Source organism: Felis catus, chromosome B4, assembly GCF_018350175.1.
Source record: "Felis catus isolate Fca126 chromosome B4, F.catus_Fca126_mat1.0, whole genome shotgun sequence".
Taxonomy (NCBI): domain Eukaryota; kingdom Metazoa; phylum Chordata; class Mammalia; order Carnivora; family Felidae; genus Felis; species Felis catus.
Genome location: NC_058374.1, coordinates 129,545,975 through 129,568,683, shown reverse-complemented (window position 1 = coordinate 129,568,683; position 22,709 = coordinate 129,545,975). Strand labels below are relative to the sequence as shown.

The following is a 22,709-nucleotide window of genomic DNA, read 5'->3' as shown; positions in this document are numbered from 1 at the left end:
TCTGCACGTAAGTCTACCATGAAAAAAAAAAAGTCCTGACAACAAATGATGAACTTAAGTTAATGACACGCAGGCTGAAGCGTTCAGCGATGCGATGTGAGAGATCTATAATTTACTTCAAACTACTTTGTAAAAGGTGGATGGACAGATGTCTCATGAGGGAGACGGCAAGATAATAACTACAGAATCTCACTGGGGGGCATATTGTGCTCACTGTACCATTTCAAAGCTTTTGGTTTGGAAAATTTCGTAATAAAGCGTCAAGAGAAACGACGCAGCATATAGTTTTGAGTCTGGGCTGACTGGAAGGGCCCAGAACACAGAAGCAGATGGAGGAGGAGATGCAGGTTTGGGCGACGGGATGATGAGCTTAGTCAGTGACACGTGGGTCTGAGGGACCCAAGGCATCCAGGTGGCAATATTTATCAGGCAGTTAGAAACACAGGACTAGAGTTCGGTGGTTTTGCTGTGCTACTTCCTAAACGTCTTTCTGCCACCTTGGATGCCTCTGTACTGAAATCCTTTTTCTTCCGTAAGCTCTGACCACCCTGACCTCCTACGTTCAGCACTGTACGATTAGTTTATGGCACTGTCATACATCACTAGCGAATGGAAATTCTCAGGATAAAGGGCATCTTACACAGAGTACATACGATTTCACGAAGCAATTTGCAAATAAATGAATAAAACCTGACCCAGTGTCTGACTATGCAGCTCTTGACGTGCACACTGATTCGTGGCTCGGAAGGTACACTTCTGTTTTTCATTTGTGAGACATACACACTTCAAAGCCACTCTTTGCAGTGGGAAACATGACCCGTACCCGTCACAGGCGGAACCGAAGCTCCCATTTCGAAATTCTTAAATACTTGACTTTCTCCTTCTTAGCAGCTTCTCTTTCAGACTTTATCTGACATTTCATCTTGCAGAACTCTAAACAAAGGAAGCCAATGGTTGGCCTCGGGTGGCGAAACTAACCTTTCTGAGCTTCTTTCTACGATTCTCGATTTCTAAATTTCTGCAATAGCAATTACTTTGATAACAGGGGGGAAAGGTTTATTTTTCAAAGAAAACCTGTAATGACATAGTCACCAGCCCCTACTGTACAACTGCTAGGAAGTTTTTCAAGTTGCGGGAAAGAAGTTAAACCAAGCTGGCTGATTTCTCATTCCTGTCTCCTCAGCAATCTGTGGGCTCCCTGAGGTCGGGAGCTAGGTCCCGCTCAGCTCTGCTCCTCTTAACAAGAACCACAGCACTGGGCCTGGTAGACAGCAGGCGCTCACATGGTGAAAGAACACACATTTGACACCAGAAAGTGGAAAGCACAGTTAGTGGAAAGCCATTCCCTTACTCTGTTAACCTGGTCATTATTCTTCTCATTTTGAAAATCTGTTTCTCAAAGTAAGCTCACAGAATACCTCTGGTACCTTGAGTCTCTCTCAACTGCCCCAGGCAGCCAGTGCTGCCGAGTGAAAGAAAGTGGGTTTGGCTCCTTCCGTGAATTCCAATTTCAAGGGTGTCCCTAACCCTATGCCTGGCACAATGGGAGAACAGCTCCGTTAAGAAAACCCATGAATCTGGGGCGCCTGGATGGCTCAGTTGGTTAAGCATCTGACTTCCGTTCAGGTCGTGATCTCACCGTTTGTGAGTTCAAGCCCCACATCAGGCTCTGTGATGACAGCTCAGAGCCTGAAGCCTGCTTCAGATTCTGTGCATCCCTCTCTCTCTCTCTCTGCCCCTCCCCAACTAGTGCTCTGTCTCTGTCTCTCAAAAATAAATGAACATTAAAAAAAATTAAAGAAACAAAACCCATGAATAATCAAGACTGCTCTTATTTTCGCATCAGCCACACTTGGCCACTGGTAATATTTTACATTTCACGCCATCCCACCGGACGGGGCCACACTCGCCACGGCTCCCCTCAGCTGCCGAATTCCAAGTCCGCTTACTACCATCGTCACTTACCCACCGCACTTTAAAGAATGGTTTACCTTTTCTCCTCTCTCTCTCTCTCTGTCTTTCTCCTCCTTTTTCTTCTTTTTCTCACCATGCCCGTCTGTGTGGAGGCTGGGCAGCGGGGGGGGAGGGGCGGCCGCCCCAGCGTGCGGGGCGCTGGGAGGAGGGCCGGGAGCCACTGGGGCCTCTCCCACTGCTGCGGCCGAAAGTCCCGAACTTCTCTTGGACTTGGAGTGTCGCTTCTCTTTGTGCTTCTCCTTGTCCTTCTTCTTTTTGCTCTTCTTTGACTTCTTCTTCTTCTTGACTTCCCGGTAGGAATCATCTATCACTAGCTCCCCAGCCTCTAGCTCCCCACCAGAGGACGAGTCTGATTCTACCAGAATAGGTTCAAGTCCTGAAAGATCAAGGTTAGCGCTGTGGGAGTCTGGGAACTGGGAGGCATCCGACCCACCGCCTTCGGGGCCAGGAGAGGAGTGTGGGTCCGAGGCGGACTTGTGCTTCTTCCGGGCTGTTCTCAGAAAGCTCTGTAACTCGTGTCCTAGGAGTAAAGCACCTTGCTCATCCCGAGCTGATTTCTTAGAGGATTTTTTCACCGTCGCTTGTTGAGAGGGGTACTGAAAAGACTCCTCATCAACCGAGCTGCTTCCCTTCTCCTTTGGCGAGAGAATGAGCTTCATCTTTAAGCCGTCGGGCTCCCGAAGGGTCAGTGTCTCTGTGTTCACATAGAGCGGTTTCATTTTTTTTGATTTGTGGGAACCGCCATCCTCCAGGGACAGCTCCCCACCGCCTCCACTTACTTTCTTCCTGTGGTGTTCCTTTTTACTCTCTGAGTGACTTGAAGAACTGGAGGATTTCTCCCCTGTCTTTTTGGAGGGCTTGGAGCCTGTTGCCAGCGGGGAAGTGATAGCTTTCAACAGATCCATGGCTGTATCAGCAGACTGCGGGCTGGACTTCTTCTTTTTCTTCTGTGACGATTCCAAAGACGAAATATCTAGAAATAATCAAGAGAAGTCATGTCCACACGACAAACCAACTTCCAACAAGTTTCCTCTCTCACCCAAAACACTCAACTAACACGAGCAAGAGGCTAAGAGAAATGATTTGAGGGGGGACCCTTCAACTGATTCCTGATGACGCCCGTGTGCTTCTTGGCTTGGTAGATTCTGCCTGACCCCGGACACAGTTCTCGCCACTAAAGTCGTTTCTCTTCACTGAGACTTCACGAGCAACCAGAGAGAGCGGACCCAGAAGAATGGACTAAGCTGTGGGATTATGAGTAGTCACAATTTGGGTTGCACTGCAGACAGAGTGTCATCTGTTTCTGTGTTCAGGACAAGCCCGTTCTAGTAAAGGGTTAGTCTCATCAGCTATGCGCGTAAGAGAGCTAAGAGAGGCTGGTCTTGTGAGTGGATATGCACTGCACTGAGAAGTAACCCACAGGTGCAGGCCCGAGGGCCCGGGACTACATACGGCAAAAGGGATGCTAGGTAACCATGGGCAGAAGAGAAGTGGATGATTGGGGGGAGAAGGAACCTGGTACCTGGTGTATCACAAATGAAGACTGTTCTTCTATGCTGAATCCTCCAAAATACCAGCCCTCCACCTCTCTCCTCCTTCACACTGGTTTATCGGCACTCAGAACAAGAACCACTGTCCTGTTAAATAGGCCACTGAGTCAGCAACATCTGGATCCCTTTCCCCTACCCCGACTCCAAGAACCAGTGATGTGTTCATCCCACCTGCTGCCCCTTCCCTCCTCACCTCCATGGTAGTAATCATCGGAGGAGTGCTTCCTCTTCTTCTTGTGCGTGTCCGTCCCCAAGAAATAAAGTTCGCTATCCTGGAATTGAAGAGGAAGAAGAATTGACCAACGAATAAGACGGGGCCCGATGCTGTTCTTTGATTTCTGACTTTGGAAAACAAAGTAAAATACGGGAAGTACTACAAACGGGTGCCAACAATGTTTATTTTAAGATAAACTTCTTTCTTCAAGTATGAGGAAATAGGATGTGAGACAGTTAAAAGCTTTCCTAATTCAAATGTGTAGAATTTACCTTTAACTTCTTCTTGGAAGAATTTCTGACCTGAGCAGCGATTTCTTCCTCTTCCCTTAAAAAGTCTTTGTAAGAACGTTTCTTTTCTCGTTGGCTTCGGCCAGCAGCTAGTCCTGTGTCCTCAGAGCTGTGATCACCATCAAAGCAATCTAAAAGCCGGGTTCATTTGGGAAAGGAAATGAGAAAGATTAAGTAAGTGGCAACCAAGTCACCACATATGTAAGGCAACAGGCCCTCCATTTCCAAGTTAAAATGTTTCAAGAAGCCCACTGGCATACGGGGCTAGGATCCAAGGGGACAAGTGTATTTCTTGATGACCTGGCTGCAAATACAAGAACCAAACCTGAAGAAACAATGCTTCCACGCTATGCAAAGCCCAATGTGCATCCTCAGACATGGTTTCTTAGTTGTGATTTGGCAGGTGGACACAGACTTGCAGAGGTAAGGCTGAAAAGAATAAGGATTCATGCGCTGTGCTGCTCTGTGGGAGTCCAAAACGTGACTCTTATCCCCAGACTCCTGCACATGGAGCTGGCAAGGACCACGAGTGCTGCAGGGGATCACCCCAATAGACTAGAGACTTATATTTCAGACTCTCGTGTTGGAACCCTGTCCTGGTTTTCGCATCCATGGGCCCAGTTGGGGGATGTTGTGGAGGCTGAGTGTCATTAATACTGCTCTGGGCCAGCACTTGGGAGTCCAGGCTGTGATGGCCAGTCCTGGTCTCTATGTCCACAGGCTGCAAGGATTGAAGAGGAAACCCCCTTTGGAATGCTTCTCAGATTAAGGGGTCATACCTTCTTTCTTCACGGAGTCATCATAAGCCATGGTGGTCCTGCAGGGCCTTTGTGAATGTGTCACTGTGTCCAGGCTCCTTCCCGTCTACAGGACCAGGTCTGAGAAACAAAGAAGGAAAACCCTCCTGTAATGCGAAATCACTGTGGAGAAGCAACCTTCCAGATGGAAATGCGTAGTGATCCAAGGGCAGACTGGAAGGGCAGCAAGAAATAAAGGAGTGTCTCGTCACCTCCTCATTCTGCTTGTAAATGTATCGGGGTTGAGACTGCAGGAAGTGTGGAAGTGTACTGGGCTTAATTTGATTTGACTTATGAGTTAGAGTTGTGGTTTGGTGAAGTATATAAAATACCTCCCACAGAATAAAAAATACCTCAAAATTAATGAGAATTTCTGAAATGCCAACAGGACTGACAACACCGAGATGGTAAATACTGACATTAAGTCAGAGGGATAGGTTCAGTCACAGTTATGAAATGCACAGATAAAGCAGGATGCAGAGGAAGACAGATTACAGCAAACATTCCAGACCATAAAGTCCTACCATGCGGATTGGCAACAGGCTAAAATCTATCGTGTTGCAGTTTAAACAGAAAGGATAACTTTACAGTGTAATTTTTTGGTCTGCATTTTGTTGGGCTGTATGAATTTGCTCAAAACTGCAGAGGTATAAAAATAAGTATACTTCTTATATTGGTTGGCCACATGACAGCTTTCAAGGCTATCAAGCCTCTGTTAAAGGCTAGGTGGAAATAAGGAAGAATTCATTTGTCCACTGGCGGTGAAGTTTTTGTGATTAAGATTTTTACTGATTTGAAGAGTTACCGTAATGTAAATGTTCTAAGTATTATTCTGAAGACGTTAAACTTTTTCTGGCATTCACGTTTATACGTCTACTATGACTTTGACAATGACAAGCTGTAGACTGCACTCTAGGATAAAGTTCTTCAAATACTTTAAGGACAGGTAATGTCGCAAGTCCTGCAGGAAGTCTTTGCAGGAAACTTAAAAATGACAGACTAAGTATATCAAAAAGTGTTCTCATCCAGTTAGTGAAATGCTTACAAGGTGATTGGATTGGCTATTTACTTAAATTTCATTTTATTTCCATTACTATAAGGGGATTGAGAAATGCTGACGGGCTCTCTGGTGAGACACTGCCAATCCCTTAGGCGGGCATGGGCAATGCTGAAGTGTGTAACTTTCGTGATAGAGAATCTGATTAACAAGGGGAACTTTCCTAAGTTACATCGAAGATAAACGAGAAGACTTAACTGCACGAGTCAGATAAAATACAGTGCGTAGACAAGCCTAAGTTGAGCGTACAAAGAGAAAAAGCATTACCAAGAATGATTTACAAGGAACATTCAGAAAAGTAACACAAAAAAGTACTTCTCCACTTCCCTGAGGAGAATGAAGAATGGAGTTGGTCAAGGTCAAGAGTATCTAGAGTGAAGTAAAGAAACCAAATCAGCTGGATTATTTGAGTGATAAACTGGAGAACTGCTTGCTCTGAGGGCTTGTCATAGGAAATGAAGGGGCTATAAGGTCAGATCTCATGTAGAAACACGAGGCAACTTGCACCACTGTAGCTAGATTTCCATGTTCCAGTATTCAACTTTCTCAGCTAGAAATTACTGCCCTCCCACCTGTTGGGATGAGCACTGGGTGTTGTACGGAAACCGATTTGACAATAGATTTCATTAAAAAAAAAAAAAAAAAGAAATTACTGCCCTCCCCTCTCCACACAAGTGGTGCAGACTGCAGGCGGTAAGGCAAGGGGGAACGTCCGAGGGAATTACGTCCATTCATTTGAAAACAGTACACCCTCTCACTGGCACTAAAATATACTGAGTTTATCAGAAAAAAAGATAAAGGTCCCGTTAGTTTTCACAGGCTGGTAATGCCAAGAAATACAGCAACTTGAGACCTAGAGTTTTAAATGTTTTTCATGCCAAATGAATTTTGGCTAAGAATGTTTGAGAAATAATAAGGAAAAAAATCTTAAACATTCGGGATCACAAATATGGCCATCAATTTGTTGTCAAGGCACTTCTGCAGGCCCTGAGACGTACGGGCAGGCCTTCTTTTTAGTAACATCAAAACTAACATAAACCAGAGTGGAACGGTCTAACAGTCAAAATGGGAGTAAGTACCTCTGAAGACAGTATGAGAGAGAACACCACGATGTGACTTCAGAGCTGTGAAAAAGTGTTCGTGGTCTCTTAACTGACTGCTTTGGAAAACAACCAGTGGATTTAAAAAGTTGTGAAAGGGAACAGAAAATTAGGAGCTGATCCTCAGAGGCACGGGCAAATACAGAAAACACATGCTGGTATTGGCATGACATATTGCAATTAGGCCTGCTCCTGTTTAAACTTTCAGAGAAACGCTGAAGAGCATTTTATACATTACAGAATTAAATAACCCATAGAGAGAGAAAAAAAAAAAAAATGAATGGGACCTGAAGGCAAGGCTGATTCACTAAAGAACTGGAATAGCCAAGAGCTTAAAAAACTTAAAACACAGTGAACTCTGTTGCTCACAGCTTGGGCAGATTGATGGACCTTGCGTTTCGAGATTCTTTAAAATCAAGGTATTATTGCAGCTCAGGGGTTAGTTTGGGTTGCTGACTCACAAAGGAAAGATGAAGCCAGATAAAGAAGTCTCAGGCAATAGTGTGGAAGAAAGGCAGAGTTAGGACAACATTTATATGGGATCAGATGACCCCTCGATATTCCTTCCAGGTAATCATTATCCACGATAAATTCAGAGTTCAGGGTTAGGCAGCAGATTGTGGGACTAACGGAAGTGAAAAATATTATTAGCCTTGATTTCCACGTTAGAAGACAGAGGCCATAATTAACATGAAATGTCGGCACAACGAAAACAGGTGTTAAAACCCATTCTCCTGAATCCCACCATTTTGGAGTTCACGGAATTCAGTGTTGTCAACTTCAAGAGGCAGGGGTAGTTTTACAATTATGTTCTTCTCAGTGTGCTAAGAAATGATACTGTAAGTGAAAGTTCGTTACTTAATGTTGCTTCTTCTTATTTTGCAGGTCCAAATGAGAAGTATTGAAACAAAGTTTCAGAAGGTGATTTTTTTTTTTTTTTTTTTGCGGTAATCTGAGCCCCAGCGATCGTTGTGAACAAATTTCTTCATCCCAGAACGTGAGTACTGAAAAAGAGGGAACAGAGTAAGGCCCTCGATCCGAGCAGTGAGCGAAACGCTGAAATCCGGGTCTAGTCCGCGACGACAGCCATGTTCACGGGTCCCTGTTTTCTTCTAGCCTTCCTCCAGGAACCCGGGTGGCCGGTCAGTGCAGGAAAAGGAAGGTGCTTTGCCAGCTGTTGCCAGTTGCTGAATTGCTACAGTTGTTTCCTTCTAGGATAGAGCAGGTGCTGTCTTGTCATTTTTGTGGAGACCGCCTCCGAACTCGGAACGCAGAGACTCCGAATTCCCGCCACTCCCTTCTCCAGGAACCTACCTATGCAGCACTCACAGCCCCTGCCAGCTCTGGAAACTGCAGAGATCCCGACAGCCTGGGATGGGGATTGAATCCTCCCATTGCAAGGGAGCTGAGCGGAACCACGACCACCGCACAGATCGGCTGACAACACACATTTGCAAAAAACCACCAGGACGAATTTTGACAAGCTTTGTCCAATCAACAGGCTTTCCTTTGACTGAGGGTTTTTTTTTTTTTTTTTTTTTTTTTTTGGTTCTGCTATAAGGGGACATAACCGGCCACCAGCTTAACCGGCAGAGGGAGGGGGGAGAGGTCGCTCCTCCAATGCATGATATAAAGTGAACATACACAAGTAACAGCTGCGGGGGGACACGGGCCTTGTACGGAGAAGATCGCACCCCGAAGGCACGTTCCCACTGGGTCGCCCGCAAAGAGGACCCATAACACCGGGTTATTTATACAGAGAGCCCCCAGGACCACCCTTTTTGCGGTCCCCACGCAAACCAATGGGATTCTCCCGGCAGTTTTGCAGCAACAGCTAGTTCAACAAAGCTCTGTGAAGAGGAAAAGAAGAAAGCTCCTCGCATCCTCTCCGCCGGCTTAGGGCCCGGCCCTCCCGCCGCCCCGGCCCCGGGGCTCTCTCGCCTTGACAGCCCGGGGCCCCTGCACCCCGGGTCCCGAGCCGCGCCGCGGCCCCGACCCGCTCCCCGCGGTCCCGGCGGCCTCCGGGCGCCCCCGAGGGCGGAGACGGCCCGGGCAGGGGGAGGGGCGGCCCCGGCCCGCAGGCCCCTGGGGCGGCCGCACGCCCCCTCCCGGCCCCGCAGCTTTCCCGCCTTCCCCGTTTGAACAGCTCCCGCCCGCCTTCCTTCCGCGGCCCGCCCCAGCCCCTTCCCGGGGGCGGACTGCGGCCGCTACTCCAGTCCCCGGCTCGGCCCCTGGGCTAGGCCGCGCCGGGCCTGAGGCGCCCCCGCGGCGGTGTCGCGGGCCCAAGCGGCGGGTGGCGGCGGGGCGGGGCCGCTGCCGCCTCGGGGAGGGGGCCCAGCCCGGCCTCGTGGGGGCTCCGCTCGCCGCTACCTTCACTCGGCTCGCCCGGATCCCGCCTCAGCGCCGCCGACCGCCGCCATCTTGGAGAAGGAGAGAAAAGCGCGAGCGGCCAGGGAGCCGCAGTCGAGCCCAGAGCGCAGGCTCCGGCTCGGGAAGGGGACGCACGCGCCTGACGGAGCGCCGAGCGCATCGAAAGAAACGCGCTACTGGCTGAGCCCGGGAGCTGGGATTGATTGAGAAGTTGCCGGGAGCCAGGCGTGGGCTCGGAGCTTCGCGAACGGGATGTCACTTAATCCTCGCTGCGTCCCTGTGAGGTAGGTTCGGTCGCATTTTGCGGATGCGAAACAGGCTCAGAGAGGTTAAGTGGCTTGCCCAGCCGTGCACAGGTAGCTGGGGGAGGAGGCAGGTACTACTGCAACTCCTGTGAATCGGAATGAGGTGAACTTTCTGCAAGACTATGCCATTTCCTTCGAGATATTTTCGTGCATCGGTGCTGTCTGTGCAAACCCTTGGCCGTGCAGATTAATAGTGCTTATTGGGAATTTGGCACTTACGTTTGGGTGCTTGGCATATTTCGGAAGAATGTATTTTTCTAACAACGAACTGTAAAATAATGTACATGGTGAGCCGTCATCTGCGTTTCTTCTCACATATTATTTGCATTTAAAAGTTGGAAACAGTCTTCCAACAAATGAAGAGACGCCGCACGCAGGAGAGAGACAGAGAGGGAGAGAGGGTTTTTCTGATTTGCTCTGGAGAATTTGGACCAATAGGTAGAAACTGCTGTGTGAAGATCTTGGTTCAATATGAAGACAAACTAATGTTTCTAGAGCAGTTCAGTCGTGTTTGGCTACCTCGTCAGATAGTGAGTTCCCCATTACCAGAGGAATGCAAGAAGAGCTAGTGTCCTAGTTATTGTAGAATGGAGAGAGGTTGGCGATCTAGGTTGGGTCGTAGAGTCGTGAACCCCATGACACTCTGCAAAATTACGTGTTTGTGCACATGCGTGTTTTTCTGGGTTTAGATCCTGTCAAGGATTAGGAACCCTCGTCTCCCTGGGCTTTTGAGTCCAGAATTAGAAGGGCTGCTCGCTTTGCGGACTTAGACGTTGAGAGGAAGAGGAGTGGATGAGTTGGCTCACAACGCACCGCCAGTTAGTGATCAGAGAAGGATGAGAAGCCAGATGACTCGGCTCTTGGTTCGGTGCTGTTTTCACCGTACGATGCCCTCTCTCCCTCTGCACTGAGTTGAATGTCGGATTCCGTGTAATCACGGCCCTTCACAGTCGTGAGATGCGAGATGTTCAGACACCTGAGACAAAGTGGTTGAATTTATTCCCCAAACGTAACTGCGAATAGTTAATAAAACTGCCATCATGGCCCCATCCCGCCCATCAAAAAGAGAGTCAGTGAGCTTCACCAAGAGTTATGGGATGGCTCTTCTGGGACATCTGGCCTGACATGAGGCCTCCCTGTGAGGGATTTCAGCGCCATGAGAATGGACTGTCACTCCTGCTCTTCAGGGCTGCTCAGGATGTTTTCGGCTGGAAGGGACGTAATCCCAATTCAAAATGGTTCACCAGAAAAGGAGACTTTATTGGCTGACAGCTCTGAAACGTCTGGTACCTTTGGGCATGGCTGGATCCAGGGAGGAACTCAAGTTTCTGGAGAGACGTTCTTTCCTCTGGGTTGGCTTTATTCTCAGGCTGCAGGTGATGAGTCCACCTCCAGGCTGTATCATCCTTGCTACGGGCAGTGTCCCTGGGTGGGGGCTTTCTTTTACCCGTTTGTTTTGGGTTGCCTGAATTAGATCATGTATCCAAACAGAAAGCAATCACTATGGGCAAAGGCGTGGGGTGTGCTGGTTGGCTAAATCGGGTCACATGCTCACGCTTTAAAGCAGCATAAACTCGAGGAGAATCAGGGATTCTTGTCAGAAGGGTAAAGGAGCGCTAGGCAAAGCCGGTAGCTGTCCACCCAGCTGTACCACTCGCTTGGACCCGCCTGCTTCATGGGTCCCGTTTGTCCTGTGTCTTCTTTCATCCCTCATGAGATTGGGCATATCAAATAATTGCCCGTCTTAACCTTCTGCAGACCGGAAGTCTATCACCCCTCGGTCTGCCCTCTCTGTTCCCTGATCCCAGTCTGGTATCACTGCCTGTCCATTCATTCATTCATTCATTCATTCATTTAACAGATATTTATTGGAAACACGGCCTGTGTGAGGCACTGTCCTGGGTGTTCAGAATAGAACAATGAACAAAACTGGGAGTGTCTGGACACCCCCCCCCCCCCCCCCCCGGAGTTTACGTTCTGATTGGGTTGGGAACAGAAAATAGATACCGTGTTAGGTGGTGATCAAAGGTGGAGAAAAAAATGCCCAGTAGGGTAAGATATCAGGAGGGAGTGGAAGTAGGGATTGTTATTTAAAGTAGCGATCAGAGAGGCTCCTCTGACTGACATGTGCACCGGAGGCGGAAGCAGAGGCCGGCCCAGCCAGAAGCGGGCTGGTGGCGGAGGCTCAGAGGCCATAGCTCCAGGAATGATTGCTAGGCCTTCCTCTGAGCCTCGATGGAAAAATATTCTCCACCTAATACCCTGCCATGGTTCTTTTGTTTTTGCAACTTGGAAGGAGAGAAAGGTGGACCACTTGGTAGCCCGAAGTGGAGAAGGGCCTGGTCACGCAGACTTTGTGAGTGAGAACGCCGTCCCGTGAAAACAGGAGGATGGCATCTGGGATGTGTGAAGGGTGGGTGCTCTCTGGGCCTGGGGCTGGTCTCTGGCTCACGTGACCCGAGGAAACTGCCCCGTGCATGGTAATAGCAGGTGGCCCATCAAGTCCTACTTGATTTGGATGTGTTCTTCCCTGCACTGTTTTTCCATGCTTTGGCCTCGTCAGCTGTGTTGTGAGCAGCTTCGTTGCATCAGTCCAGATGGATATGCTGAAGACAGGGCCCTTTGGGCTGGGAGTGCACAGACCTAATTAAAACTACCGTAAGTGGCAAGAAGAAGTTTATGGCTCGAGGTGAAGAAATGCTAGGAGCCAGAGAAAAGCTAGCCGTCTAGGCCTCCGGGTTCAGGGATTCAGATCCCTCCCTCTTACCTCTGTTCGCTCAGGTGGGCCGTCCTCGCGGGCCTGGAGTCACGGCCACGTGTAGCCCAGGCTTCTAGGCTTACGGTGGTGAGCAAAGAGGGAAGAGGGCTTCCCCATACCAGCTCCATGGGAAGGAATCCCAGGCAAGAATGATTGGTTGGCTTGGGGTCAGGTGGTCGTTCCATGCTGTGATGGATCATTTCTGGCAGAACCATGAAGTTGGAGTCATTTCCCAAAAGAACAGGGGAATCTATTCTGGGATGACAAATAGTAAATCCTCTGTAATGAGGCTGTGATGCCCTGTCCTTGCTTTTGAGGGGCCACTGCCTCTCAGTAGTCAGTCTTGATTCTTCACATCCCTTGACCCTGCCCCAGCCACACCGACCGACTTCCGGTTCCCTAGACTTCCGGTTCCCTAAGCACGGAGTGCCCCACCATGCATCCACGCCATTGTGCACACATTTCCTTGTCTGCGGTGTGCTCCCTGCGTGCCACCACCGCTCGACCACTTTTGCCAGCTCCGTACCCAGAAAACTCCTATCTGTTCTACAAGACGTAGCTTGAATGCCGCCTGTCCGAATCATGCTCCGTGTTCCCACATGCTCGATTTCGTGTCTCTACCACTGCGCTTCCCACATGGATGTCAGCAATCCCCTGACATCCCTCCTCTCCCTACTCCTCAAGGGCAGGATCTAAGTCATCTTTGTCCCTCCAGCCACATGGCGGGTATTCAGCAAATCCTTTTGATTGGGTGTTGTTGAATGAACACTAGGACAGACCATTTTTTCTGGGGACTCAAGGCGACAGGGGTGCAAGCTTCTTGGGAAAGTTACATAGATGGTGTGGCGGCCCTGGGTTTACCTGCTTCACCGCTCGTCTGCAGCAGACGTCACAGCTCAGACTTCAGGGGTGGCCGTGGAATGCCAGCCTGGTGATCGTAATACCCAGCTTGAGCTTCCCTGGGGCTGGGTCAAAACTTCAAAGGCAGGAGCCTGTCTGAGAAAGCGAGAAGACACCGAAAGAGCTTGAAGATGCTCGGTGCCCGGATCAAGCTGTCCTCTGCCCCTTCCATGCCTTACTGCGTGAGTCAGGGATCTCCCCTACCTGTTGGTATAAACTGGCTGGGGGCTCCTCTGTCCTTTGGAGCCCAGAGGAACTCTCGAGTCCCTAGGCTTCAAGAAAGAGGAAGCCCTCTAGCTGGTCCTTGCTTGTAGGGCAAGGTCCTTGCCTGTAGAATAGGGTGGGAGGGCATTCCTGGTGGAAGAGATTGGGTAAAGGGAGGCAGGGAGGCTCAGGGCTGCACCACATGCTCAGAATGACAAGCAGTGGGGTCAGGTGTGTTAGTGCTGGGGGAAGTCTGGGCCACGTGGAGAGTTATGTACTTAGTCTGGAAGGGCTGGGCCAGTACCTGCCCTCTCCTCCCAACCTGGCTGTCTCTGTCCTCCACTGTGCATTTCTAGCTGATGGGGGTGACCCTCAATTTCTTCTTTCCTTCTCCCCCAGCCTTACAGGAAAATATTTTAAACTTAGAAGTTCAAAGTACAAATATTCATGTACCCACCTCCCAGATTAAACAAATGTTAACATTAGTCTCCTTATATTGGCTTGTTTTAAAATTTTATTTAATTAAAAAAAAATCTTTTTTAGGAAAGAAAGCATCAATGAGCCCCATCTCTATCCCCAGCATCAATAATAGCTCATTGCCTTGTCTTTTCTCAGAGGAATTGAAATTGGTGTGTGTCTTTCCTGTCCATGTTTTGATCACATATAGGCACAAGAGGCAGAGTAGCCTAATTAATGATTAAGAGTATTAACTCAGGAGCCAGACTTACTTACTGGGTGAAAGTCTAACTCTTTCTTTCTTTCTTTCTTTCTTTCTTTCTTTCTTTCTTTCTTTCTTTCTTTCTTTCTTTTGAGAGAGAGCGTGCACACACATAAGTGGGGGAGGGGCAGAGAGAGAGAAAGAGAGAATCCCAAGCAGTCTCTGCATTGTCAGCACAGAGCACGGTGTGGGGCTCGAACCCACAAACTGAGATTATGACCTGAGCTGAAGTCAAGAGTTGGATGCCCAACTGAGTTGGAGCTCAACTCTATTACTTTTTGCTGTGTAACCTTGAGCAAATTCCAGACATCTCAGGGTCCCAATGTCTCTCTTCTCAAAATGGATAGAAGGAAAGCAAAGCCCTTACACAGCAGTGTCTGATACCTGGCAGGTACTGTATGTGTTCGTTACCATTACGCAGGAATAATATATGGTGTTGTGTTGTGTTGCACCATACCAGCACTGTTTTGCAAAGCTATGTAAGTGGTATAGGACCATTTGGTAGCAATTTGTGTTTTTCTTTTTGTTTTTTGTTTTTATTTTTAATATAAGTTATTGTCAAGTTAGCTAACATGCAGTGTATACAGCGTGCTCTTGGTTTTAGGGGTAGATTCCCATGATTCATTGCTTACATACAACACCCAGTGCTCATCCCTAACAAGTGCCCTCCTCAATGCCCATCACCCATTTTCCTCTCTCCCCTGCCCCCCATCCATCAACCCTCAGTTTGTTCTCTGTATTTAAGAGTCCGTTATGATTTGCGTCCCTCCTTCTCTGTTTGAAACTATCTTTTTCCCTCCCCCTCCCCCATGGTCTTCTGTTAAGTTTTTCAAGTTCCACATATGAGTGAGAACGTATGATATCTGTCCTTCTCTTACTGACTTATTTCACTCAGCATAATATCCTCCAGTTCCATCCACATTGCTGCAAATGGCAGGATTTCATTCTTTCTCATTGCCAAGTAGTATTCCCCTGTATACATAAACCACATCTTCTTTATCCATTCATCAGTTGATGGACATTTAGGCTCTTTCCATACTTCGGCTATTGTTGAAAGAGCTGCCATAAACATTGGGGTACATGTGCCCCTGTGAGTCAGCACTCCTGTATCCTTTGGATAAATTCCCAGTACACAATTTGTGTTTTTCAATCAACATACCATGTTTGGGAGACTTTGCTTCTAGCCAAATTGGAATACCAGGGACTAGATTTCTCTTGCTGCCTGAAGGACCCAACAAAAAGATCCAGACAAAATATAGGAGATGAGGATTTTCAGACCTTGACTATCAGGCAGCACAGGACAGCGATCCCCAAGATGATGGGAGGCAAACAGTGTGAGCCCTATGATTGCCTTGGTTTACTGCCTGAAGTTTCCAGAGTACGGTGTAGGGAAGGGTACCTCAGGTGGAGCCTGGTGATCTCCCTGAGTTGAGGAGAGGGAGCTGGGAGTTTGGAGAGATCAAGGTGGCCGGGATTCTCAGGCAGAGTGTGAATGAGGAGAGCCCTGCCCAGAAAGGGCTCCAGAGCTCCACAGGGAGCTTGACCAGTCGGTGCCTGTGTGCGAAGAAACTACCTAAGACCAGGGAAAGAACTACTCAAAAGGATTAGAGAGAGCAATCCCTATAGTTCACAAAGGGTGGGGGGATAGTTCAGGTTCTCATCAGCCAGAATGGAAAAATCTGGTAATTCATGAACTATCTGCTAGAGTGCTCAGTTGTGGGAGGAAAGTTAACCCAGAATAGAGGCTGCTCTGATCCCACCTAACAAAATTTAAAAACAAACCTTGAGAGGATCAAACTGTTTCCAAGTAACTTAATTGTATCACAGAACAAACCCCAGGACTATCTATATGAATACAAAATATCCAGTGCGCTACCAAGCCAAAATTCAGTCTCTTGCAGTCGATAAAAATTGGGAGGCGTGCAAAGAAGCAATTAACTATGACCCATAATGAGGAGAAAAATCCATCAATATAAACAGACCCATAAAAGACACAAACGATAGACTTAGTAGACAAGGATATTAAAACGATAATTATAACCACATTCCATATGTTCAAAAGGAGAGAACAAAGATTAAACATGCTGAGCAGAGACATGAAAGGCATAAAAGGGATTCAGGAGGTCACATGGTTCTGGGAAGCTGGAACACATCTACTTTTTTCCTGTTACTCCTACTAAGTACAACTACAATCTCTGGACATTATATAAAAACAAAAAACACAAAATCAAAAAACAAATATAAGACGACACTGAAAGTTGGGGAGAGTAAGGTAGATTTCAGGACCCAAACCATATGCCCTTCTTACACCAAACCCAAAAACCAACTCAAATACATTAAAGACATAACTGGAAGTCTGGAAACTATAAAACTGCTAGAGGAAAACACAGGGAGGGAGGGTCTATGACATTGGTCTTGGCAAGGATTTCTTTGGGGGAGGCGGAGTAGGGGGAGGATATGATGCTAAAAGCAAAGGCAATAAACAAGTGGGACTCTATCAAACTAAAAAGTTTCTGCATGACAGAGGAAACAGTCAACAAAATGAAAAGGGACCCTATGGAATAGGAGAAAGTGTTTGCAAATCATCTATTGGATAAGGGTATAATGTCAAAAATATGTAAAGAACTCATACAAGTCAGTACCATAAGAACAAATAACCCAATTAAAAAAATGGGCGGGGTGCTTGGGTCGCTCAGTCAGTTAAGTGTCGGACTTGGGCTCAGGTCATGATCTCACAGTTGGTAAATTGGAGCCCCGCGTTGGCTCTGTGCTGACAGTGCGGAGCCTGGAGACTGCTTCGGATTTTGTGTCTCCTTCTCTGTCTACCCCTCCCACTCCCCTGCACATGCTCTGTCTCTCTCAAAGATAAATAAACATTAAAAAAAAAATAATGGGCCGTGGACCTCAATAGACATTTTTCCAAAGAAGAAGCACAGGTAGCCAACAGGAGCATGAAAATGTGCTTGGTGTCATGAATCACCAGGGAAATGCAAATCGAAACCACAATGAGACATCACCTCACGCCTGTTAGGATGGCTATTATCAAAAAGTCAAAAGATTAAACAAGTGTTGGTGAGGATGTGGAGAAAAGGGGGCCCTAGTGCACTGTTGGTATGAATATAAATTGGTGCAGCCCCTATGGAAACAGTATGGGGGTTCCTCAAAAAATTAAAAATAGAAGTACCATGTGATCCAGAAACCCCACTCCTGGGTAAATATCCAAAAGAAATCACATCACAATCACTATCTCAAAGAGATACCTGCACTTTCTTGTCCATTGCCGAATTACTCACTATAGCCAAGATATGGAAACAATCTAAGTGTCTGTTGACAGATACATAGATAAAGAAAATGTGAGGGGTTTGTGTGTGTAATGGAATATTACTAAGACTTTAAAAAGAAGGGAATCCTGCTCTTTTTGGCAGCGTGGATGGACCCAAGAACATTATGTGAAGTGAAATAAGCCAGAAAGACTTATATGTGGAATCAAAACAAAACAAAACAAAACCCTCACTAAACTAAACTAAAACAAAACCAAAAACCAAAAACCCACCCCCCTCAAGCTTATAGTAGAATGGTGGTTACCAGAGGCTGGAGGTGGGGGTGAGGAAAAAGGAGGGATATTGATCCAAGGGTACAAACTTGTAGTTAAAAGCGACCAAGTTCTGGGGCATGCAGGTGGCTCAGTGGGTTGAGCATCCGACTTTGGCTCAGGTCATGATCTCGCAGTTCCTGAGTTTGAGCCCTGTATTGGGCTCTCTGCTGTCAGCACAGAGCCCACTTCAGATCCTTTGTCCTCTTCTCTCTGCCCCTACCCCACTTGCACGTGCATGCATCTCTCTCTCTCTCTCTCTCTCTCTCTCTCTCTCTCTCTCTCTCTCTCAAAAATAAATAAACATTAAAAAAAAAAAAGATGGGCATGCCTGGGTGGCTCAGTCTGTTGAGCATCCAACTTCGGCTCAGGTCATGATCTCACGGTTTGTGAGTTCGAGCCCCACATTGGGCTCTGCTGACAGCTCAGAGCCTGGAGCCTGCTTCAGATTCTCTCTCTCTCTCTCTCTCTCTGCCCCTCCCCTGCTCATTGTCTCTCCCTCCCTCCCCCCTCAAAAATAAACTAACATTAATAAAAAAGATGACTAAATTCTGGAGACCTAGTGAATGGCATGGTGACGATAGTTAGTAACAGTGTATCGTGTACTTGAGATTTTCCAAGAGAGTAGAGCTCAAGTATTCTTAACACACACACACACACACAATGACTGGGAGGTGATGGATGTGTTAATTAGTTTGGTTGTGTTCATCACAATGTGTATGTATATTAAAACATGTCATATACCTTAAATAATATAGTTTTTTATTTCAAAAAAAGAGTCATAAACCTACAAACGTATATAGAGTTGTTCCTAACATTTCCTTATTATTTTAGTGTCTGTGGGGTTTGTAGTGATGCCACATTTTATTCCTGATATTGGCAATTTGTGTTTTTTCTCTCTCTGTGCCAGTTTTATTGATCTTTGTTTCACTGATTTTCTCCATTGTTTTTCTGTTTTCAATTCCATTGATTTCTGCTCTTTATTATTTCCATCTTTCTGCTTGCTTTTAGTTTTTATCTTCTTTTTCTAGGTTCTAGAGGTGGAAGCTTCAGTTACTGATTTTACACACTTCCTTTTTTTGGATGTATACATTTGGAGCTATAAATGTCCTTCTTAGCCCTGCTCTAGCTGTTGTCCTATGAATTTTGATGCATTGTATTTTCTTTTTTTTTAATGTTTATTTACTTTTGGCGGGGGGAGGGAAGAGAGAGAGAGAGAGAGATAGAATCTGAAGCAGGCTCCAGGCTCTGAGCTGTCAGCACAGAGTCTGATGTGGGGTTCAAACTCTCAAACCGTGACCCAAGCTGAAGTCGGAGCTTAACCGACTGAGTCACCCAGGTGCCCCGATGCATTGTATTTTCATTCAGTTCAGCACTGTGGTGTATTTCTTTGAGACTTCCTCTTTGGCTTATTTAGAAGTGTGTTGCTTAGTTTTCAAGTATGTGGAGACTTTTCTGTTATTATCTTTCTGTTCTTGATTTCTAGTTTGATTCCACTGGTCCATGAACACACTAGGTCATATTATCTTGATTGCGGTGACAGTTTCACTGGCATTTACCTATGTCAAAACGCCAAGAAATATCAACCCTTTAAATATGTGCAGCTTAATATGTGTCAGTTATACTTCAATAAAGGTGTCAAAAATGTGGGGAAAAAAAAAGACTCAGAATTTCTGGAAGTGAAATCTACAATGTCTGAGATGAAAAATGTGTGAGACAGGACTGATGGCCAATTAGACACTGAAGAAGGGAAGGTGAGTGAACTTTTAAGATATAGTGAGATGAACAATCCAAAATGAAACACAGAGAGGAAAAAAGACCCCCTCCCCCCCAAAATAAAGAGTAGCAGTAACCTGTGGGAAACTGTAAACTTAATAGAAGTGTACTTTGAGGGGCGCCTGGGTGGCTCAGTTGGTTGAGCGGCGGACTTCGGCTCAGGTCACGACCTCGCGGTCCGTGAGTTCGAGCCCCGCGTCGGGCTCTGTGCTGACAGCTCAGAGCCTGGAGCCTGTTTCAGATTCTGTGTCTCCCTCTCTCTGTGACCCTCCCCCATTCATGCTCTGTCTCTCTCTGTCTCAAAAATAAATAAACGTTAAAAAAAAAATTAAAAAAAAAAAGAAGTGTACTTTGAGTCCCTGAAAGAGGAGAGTGGATTAAAACTTATATATTAGAAGAAATATTCATAGAAAAATTTTCAAATTTCCAAACTCACAAAAGTAAAGAAAAAGACACCAGTGCACATCATAACCTATTTGCCTGAAGCTAAGGATAGAGAAAAAAACCTTAAAAGCATCCAGAGAAAAAGAAGACATGTGCACGAAAGGCTTACCTCCGTGGGCCTAAGGCTACTTCCCTTAGAAAAGTCTGCAAGTGGGGGCACCTGGGTGGCTCAGTCGGTTGAGTGTCCGACTTCGTCTCAGGTCGTGATCTCACGGTTTGTGGGTTCCCACATCTGGCTTGCTGCTGTTGGTGCAGAGCCTACTTCAGATCCTCTGTCTCCTACTCTCCCTGCCCGTCCCCAGCACGCACTCTCTCCTCTCTCAAAAATAAATAAACGTTAAAAAAAAAAAGAGAGAGAAAAGTCTGCCAGTGAGTTTGACCTTTGTCTGGTGTCTGGGAACTTGGCTTTCGAGAGGCTTCCCGAATATGAGCTGAGAAGGACGCTTTTCCTTTGTGACGTTCTTTCCCCAAACCCAATAATCCTGCCCTCATCATGAAAAAATTCACAGGCACACCCTAAATTGAGGGACATGCTACAAAATACCTGGCCAGTACTCCTTGAGATCATCAAGGTCATGAAAAGCAGGAAATACTGAAAAACTGTCAGACCGCAGGAGACTAGCACAGCTCAGTGCAAAGTAGCCATCTGGACTGGACCTTGAAACACACAAAGGTCAGTGATAGAAAACTGGTAAAACACAAAGTCTACAGTTTAGTTCATAGTAACCTACCAATGTGGGTTTCTTAGACTAGGCAGGTTTATAACAGTAATCAGAGACAGTAATAGTAGGGAAAACTGAAACAATATGAGGGGTGTATGAGAACTTTCTCCTGTCTGTGCAAGTTTTCTGTACGTGTAAGATTATTCCAAATAAAAGGTTTATTTTAAAAAAGGTCGTCCTTTGAGAAGTTTGATACAATCAATGAATCTCTAGTTGGAATGATCGGGGAAAAAAAAAGAAAGCATAAAATACCAACATCAGAAGTCAAGCTATAAAATGCACACACACACACACACACACACACACACACACACACACACACGATTATCTTGGTTCTCAGTCTATGTTGACACATGTACATCCAGGTAATTAATTTTTACAGCTGTATAGTACTCTGTTCTCGCAGTGTGCCAGATATTATTTATTCATTGTCATCACTGTGGGCATTTAAATGATATCCATTTAAGTGATTATTGTAAGCAGTAGCACAGTAATCTTGTTCAAGTCTCTTGTGCAGTTATCTGAGAATTTCCTTGAGGAGACTCCCAGGGAAGGTAATGCTGTATCCTAGGGCATATATTTACCTTTAACAGAAGATTGCCAGGTTGCTTTCCAAAGTGGTTGAATGGACTTCTGTATTTTATTTTTTTTACCCTTGGCCTCCTGAGGTCTGTTCTGCCTGATTTGCCGACTCCCATCTCTTTCCCACCTCTCCATCCCTCCCATCTGTGAGATGGCTGATTAAGGTTGATCCTAGGTGATGGAAACAATGTGGCCCCTTTCACCCAGACCTGAAGTAACCTTAATTACCTCTTGAATTTCATTCTTCCCAAACGTTCTCAAAGCTACAATTTCCTAGTCGAGTCTAGCATAAGAGGAATCAGCATGGCATACATACTTGGCCATTCCCCACGCTACCCAGGAAACCGAAGATCATGTTCACAGATACCAGTTCATCTGCTTGCAAGTTTGAGATACACATCTTATTCCCATATGAACTCCTTTTTGGTAGCTGCCGGTCTCATCCTGTTGGTTTCTCAGATGACGAGAGTGACATTCAGAAAGGTTAAGTGATACACTCCAAGGTCACACAGTATATTGATGGCATTATAAATTTTCGGTGTTCTTACCAAAGATGCATAACCTGAATCTGATTGTGAGAGGACATCAGACAAACTCCAAGCGAAGGACGTTCTATAATATGACTGGCTTGTACTCTTAAAAAAAAAAAAAAATCAGTGCCAGGGATATGTGGGAAATCTACACCTCCTCTCAGTGTTGTTGTAAACCTAAATCTTCTCTAAAAATAGCCTTAAAAAAATGTCATGGGGTGCCTGGGTGGCTCAGTTGGTTGAGCAGCCGACTCTTGATTTCAGCTCAGGTCACGATCCCAGGGTTGTGGGATTGAGCCCCGCATTGGGCTCTGTGCTGAGCATGAAGTCTGCTTGAGATTCTCTCCCTCTCAGAGGCAAACCATAAGAGACTCTTAAATATAGAGCACAAGCTGAGGGTGATGGGGATAGGGGGTTGGGGGGCAGGGAAAATGGGAGATGGGCATTGAGGAGGGCACTTGTTGGGATGAGCACTGGGTATTTATGTAAGTGATGGATCATGGGAATCTGCCTCCAAAGCCAAGAGCACACTGTATGTACTGTATGTTAGCTAACGTGACAAATTATTAATAAAATAAAATATAAAAATAAATAAAAATTATCTCCCCCCCCTTCCCTGCTTGCACTGTCTCTCTAAAAACAAACAAAAATGTCATGAAGCATGCATGTATGGATATGTGCACACACACACCCACACACAACTGGAGAACTATTGTACATTAACAGAGACTAACCGGACTTCAAAGCTGTAATCATCAAGGCAGTACGGTACGGGCACAAGAACAGACACTCAGATCAATGGGACAGAATAGAGAACCCAGAAATG

The 22,709-nt window shown here is 46.4% G+C and overlaps 1 protein-coding gene and 1 long non-coding RNA gene across 5 annotated transcripts in view; both read right to left on the bottom strand.

Annotated features, from left to right (window-relative positions):
• The window catches only part of HMGXB4 (HMG-box containing 4), a 30,311-nt gene extending 20,834 nt beyond the window's left edge, over positions 1 to 9,477 (bottom strand). For 2 of the 4 annotated variants that reach the window (XM_019835464.3, XR_002744020.2), the window contains exons 1-4: positions 9,353 to 9,477; positions 4,011 to 4,159; positions 3,718 to 3,796; positions 1,992 to 2,947 (exon numbers count right to left, since the gene is read on the bottom strand). In XM_019835464.3, the coding sequence (XP_019691023.2) occupies positions 1,992 to 2,879 (888 nt within the window). In that variant the 5' untranslated portion in view covers positions 2,880 to 2,947; positions 3,718 to 3,796; positions 4,011 to 4,159; positions 9,353 to 9,477. Of the gene's footprint in view, positions 1 to 1,991; positions 2,948 to 3,496; positions 3,612 to 3,717; positions 3,797 to 4,010; positions 4,160 to 4,807; positions 4,907 to 9,352 lie in introns of those variants that run through there. The other 2 variants (XM_003989219.6, XM_019835465.3) reach the window with 2 other exon arrangements.
• Positions 9,478 to 11,626: 2,149 nt separating this feature from the next.
• LOC109501775 lies at positions 11,627 to 20,682 on the bottom strand. Its single transcript, XR_002160051.3, has 4 exons — positions 20,159 to 20,682; positions 13,277 to 13,411; positions 12,425 to 12,670; positions 11,627 to 12,300 (listed from the first exon to the last, which is right to left on the bottom strand). It is a non-coding gene; the product is annotated as an uncharacterized LOC109501775 (long non-coding RNA).
• Positions 20,683 to 22,709: the final 2,027 nt, after the last annotated feature.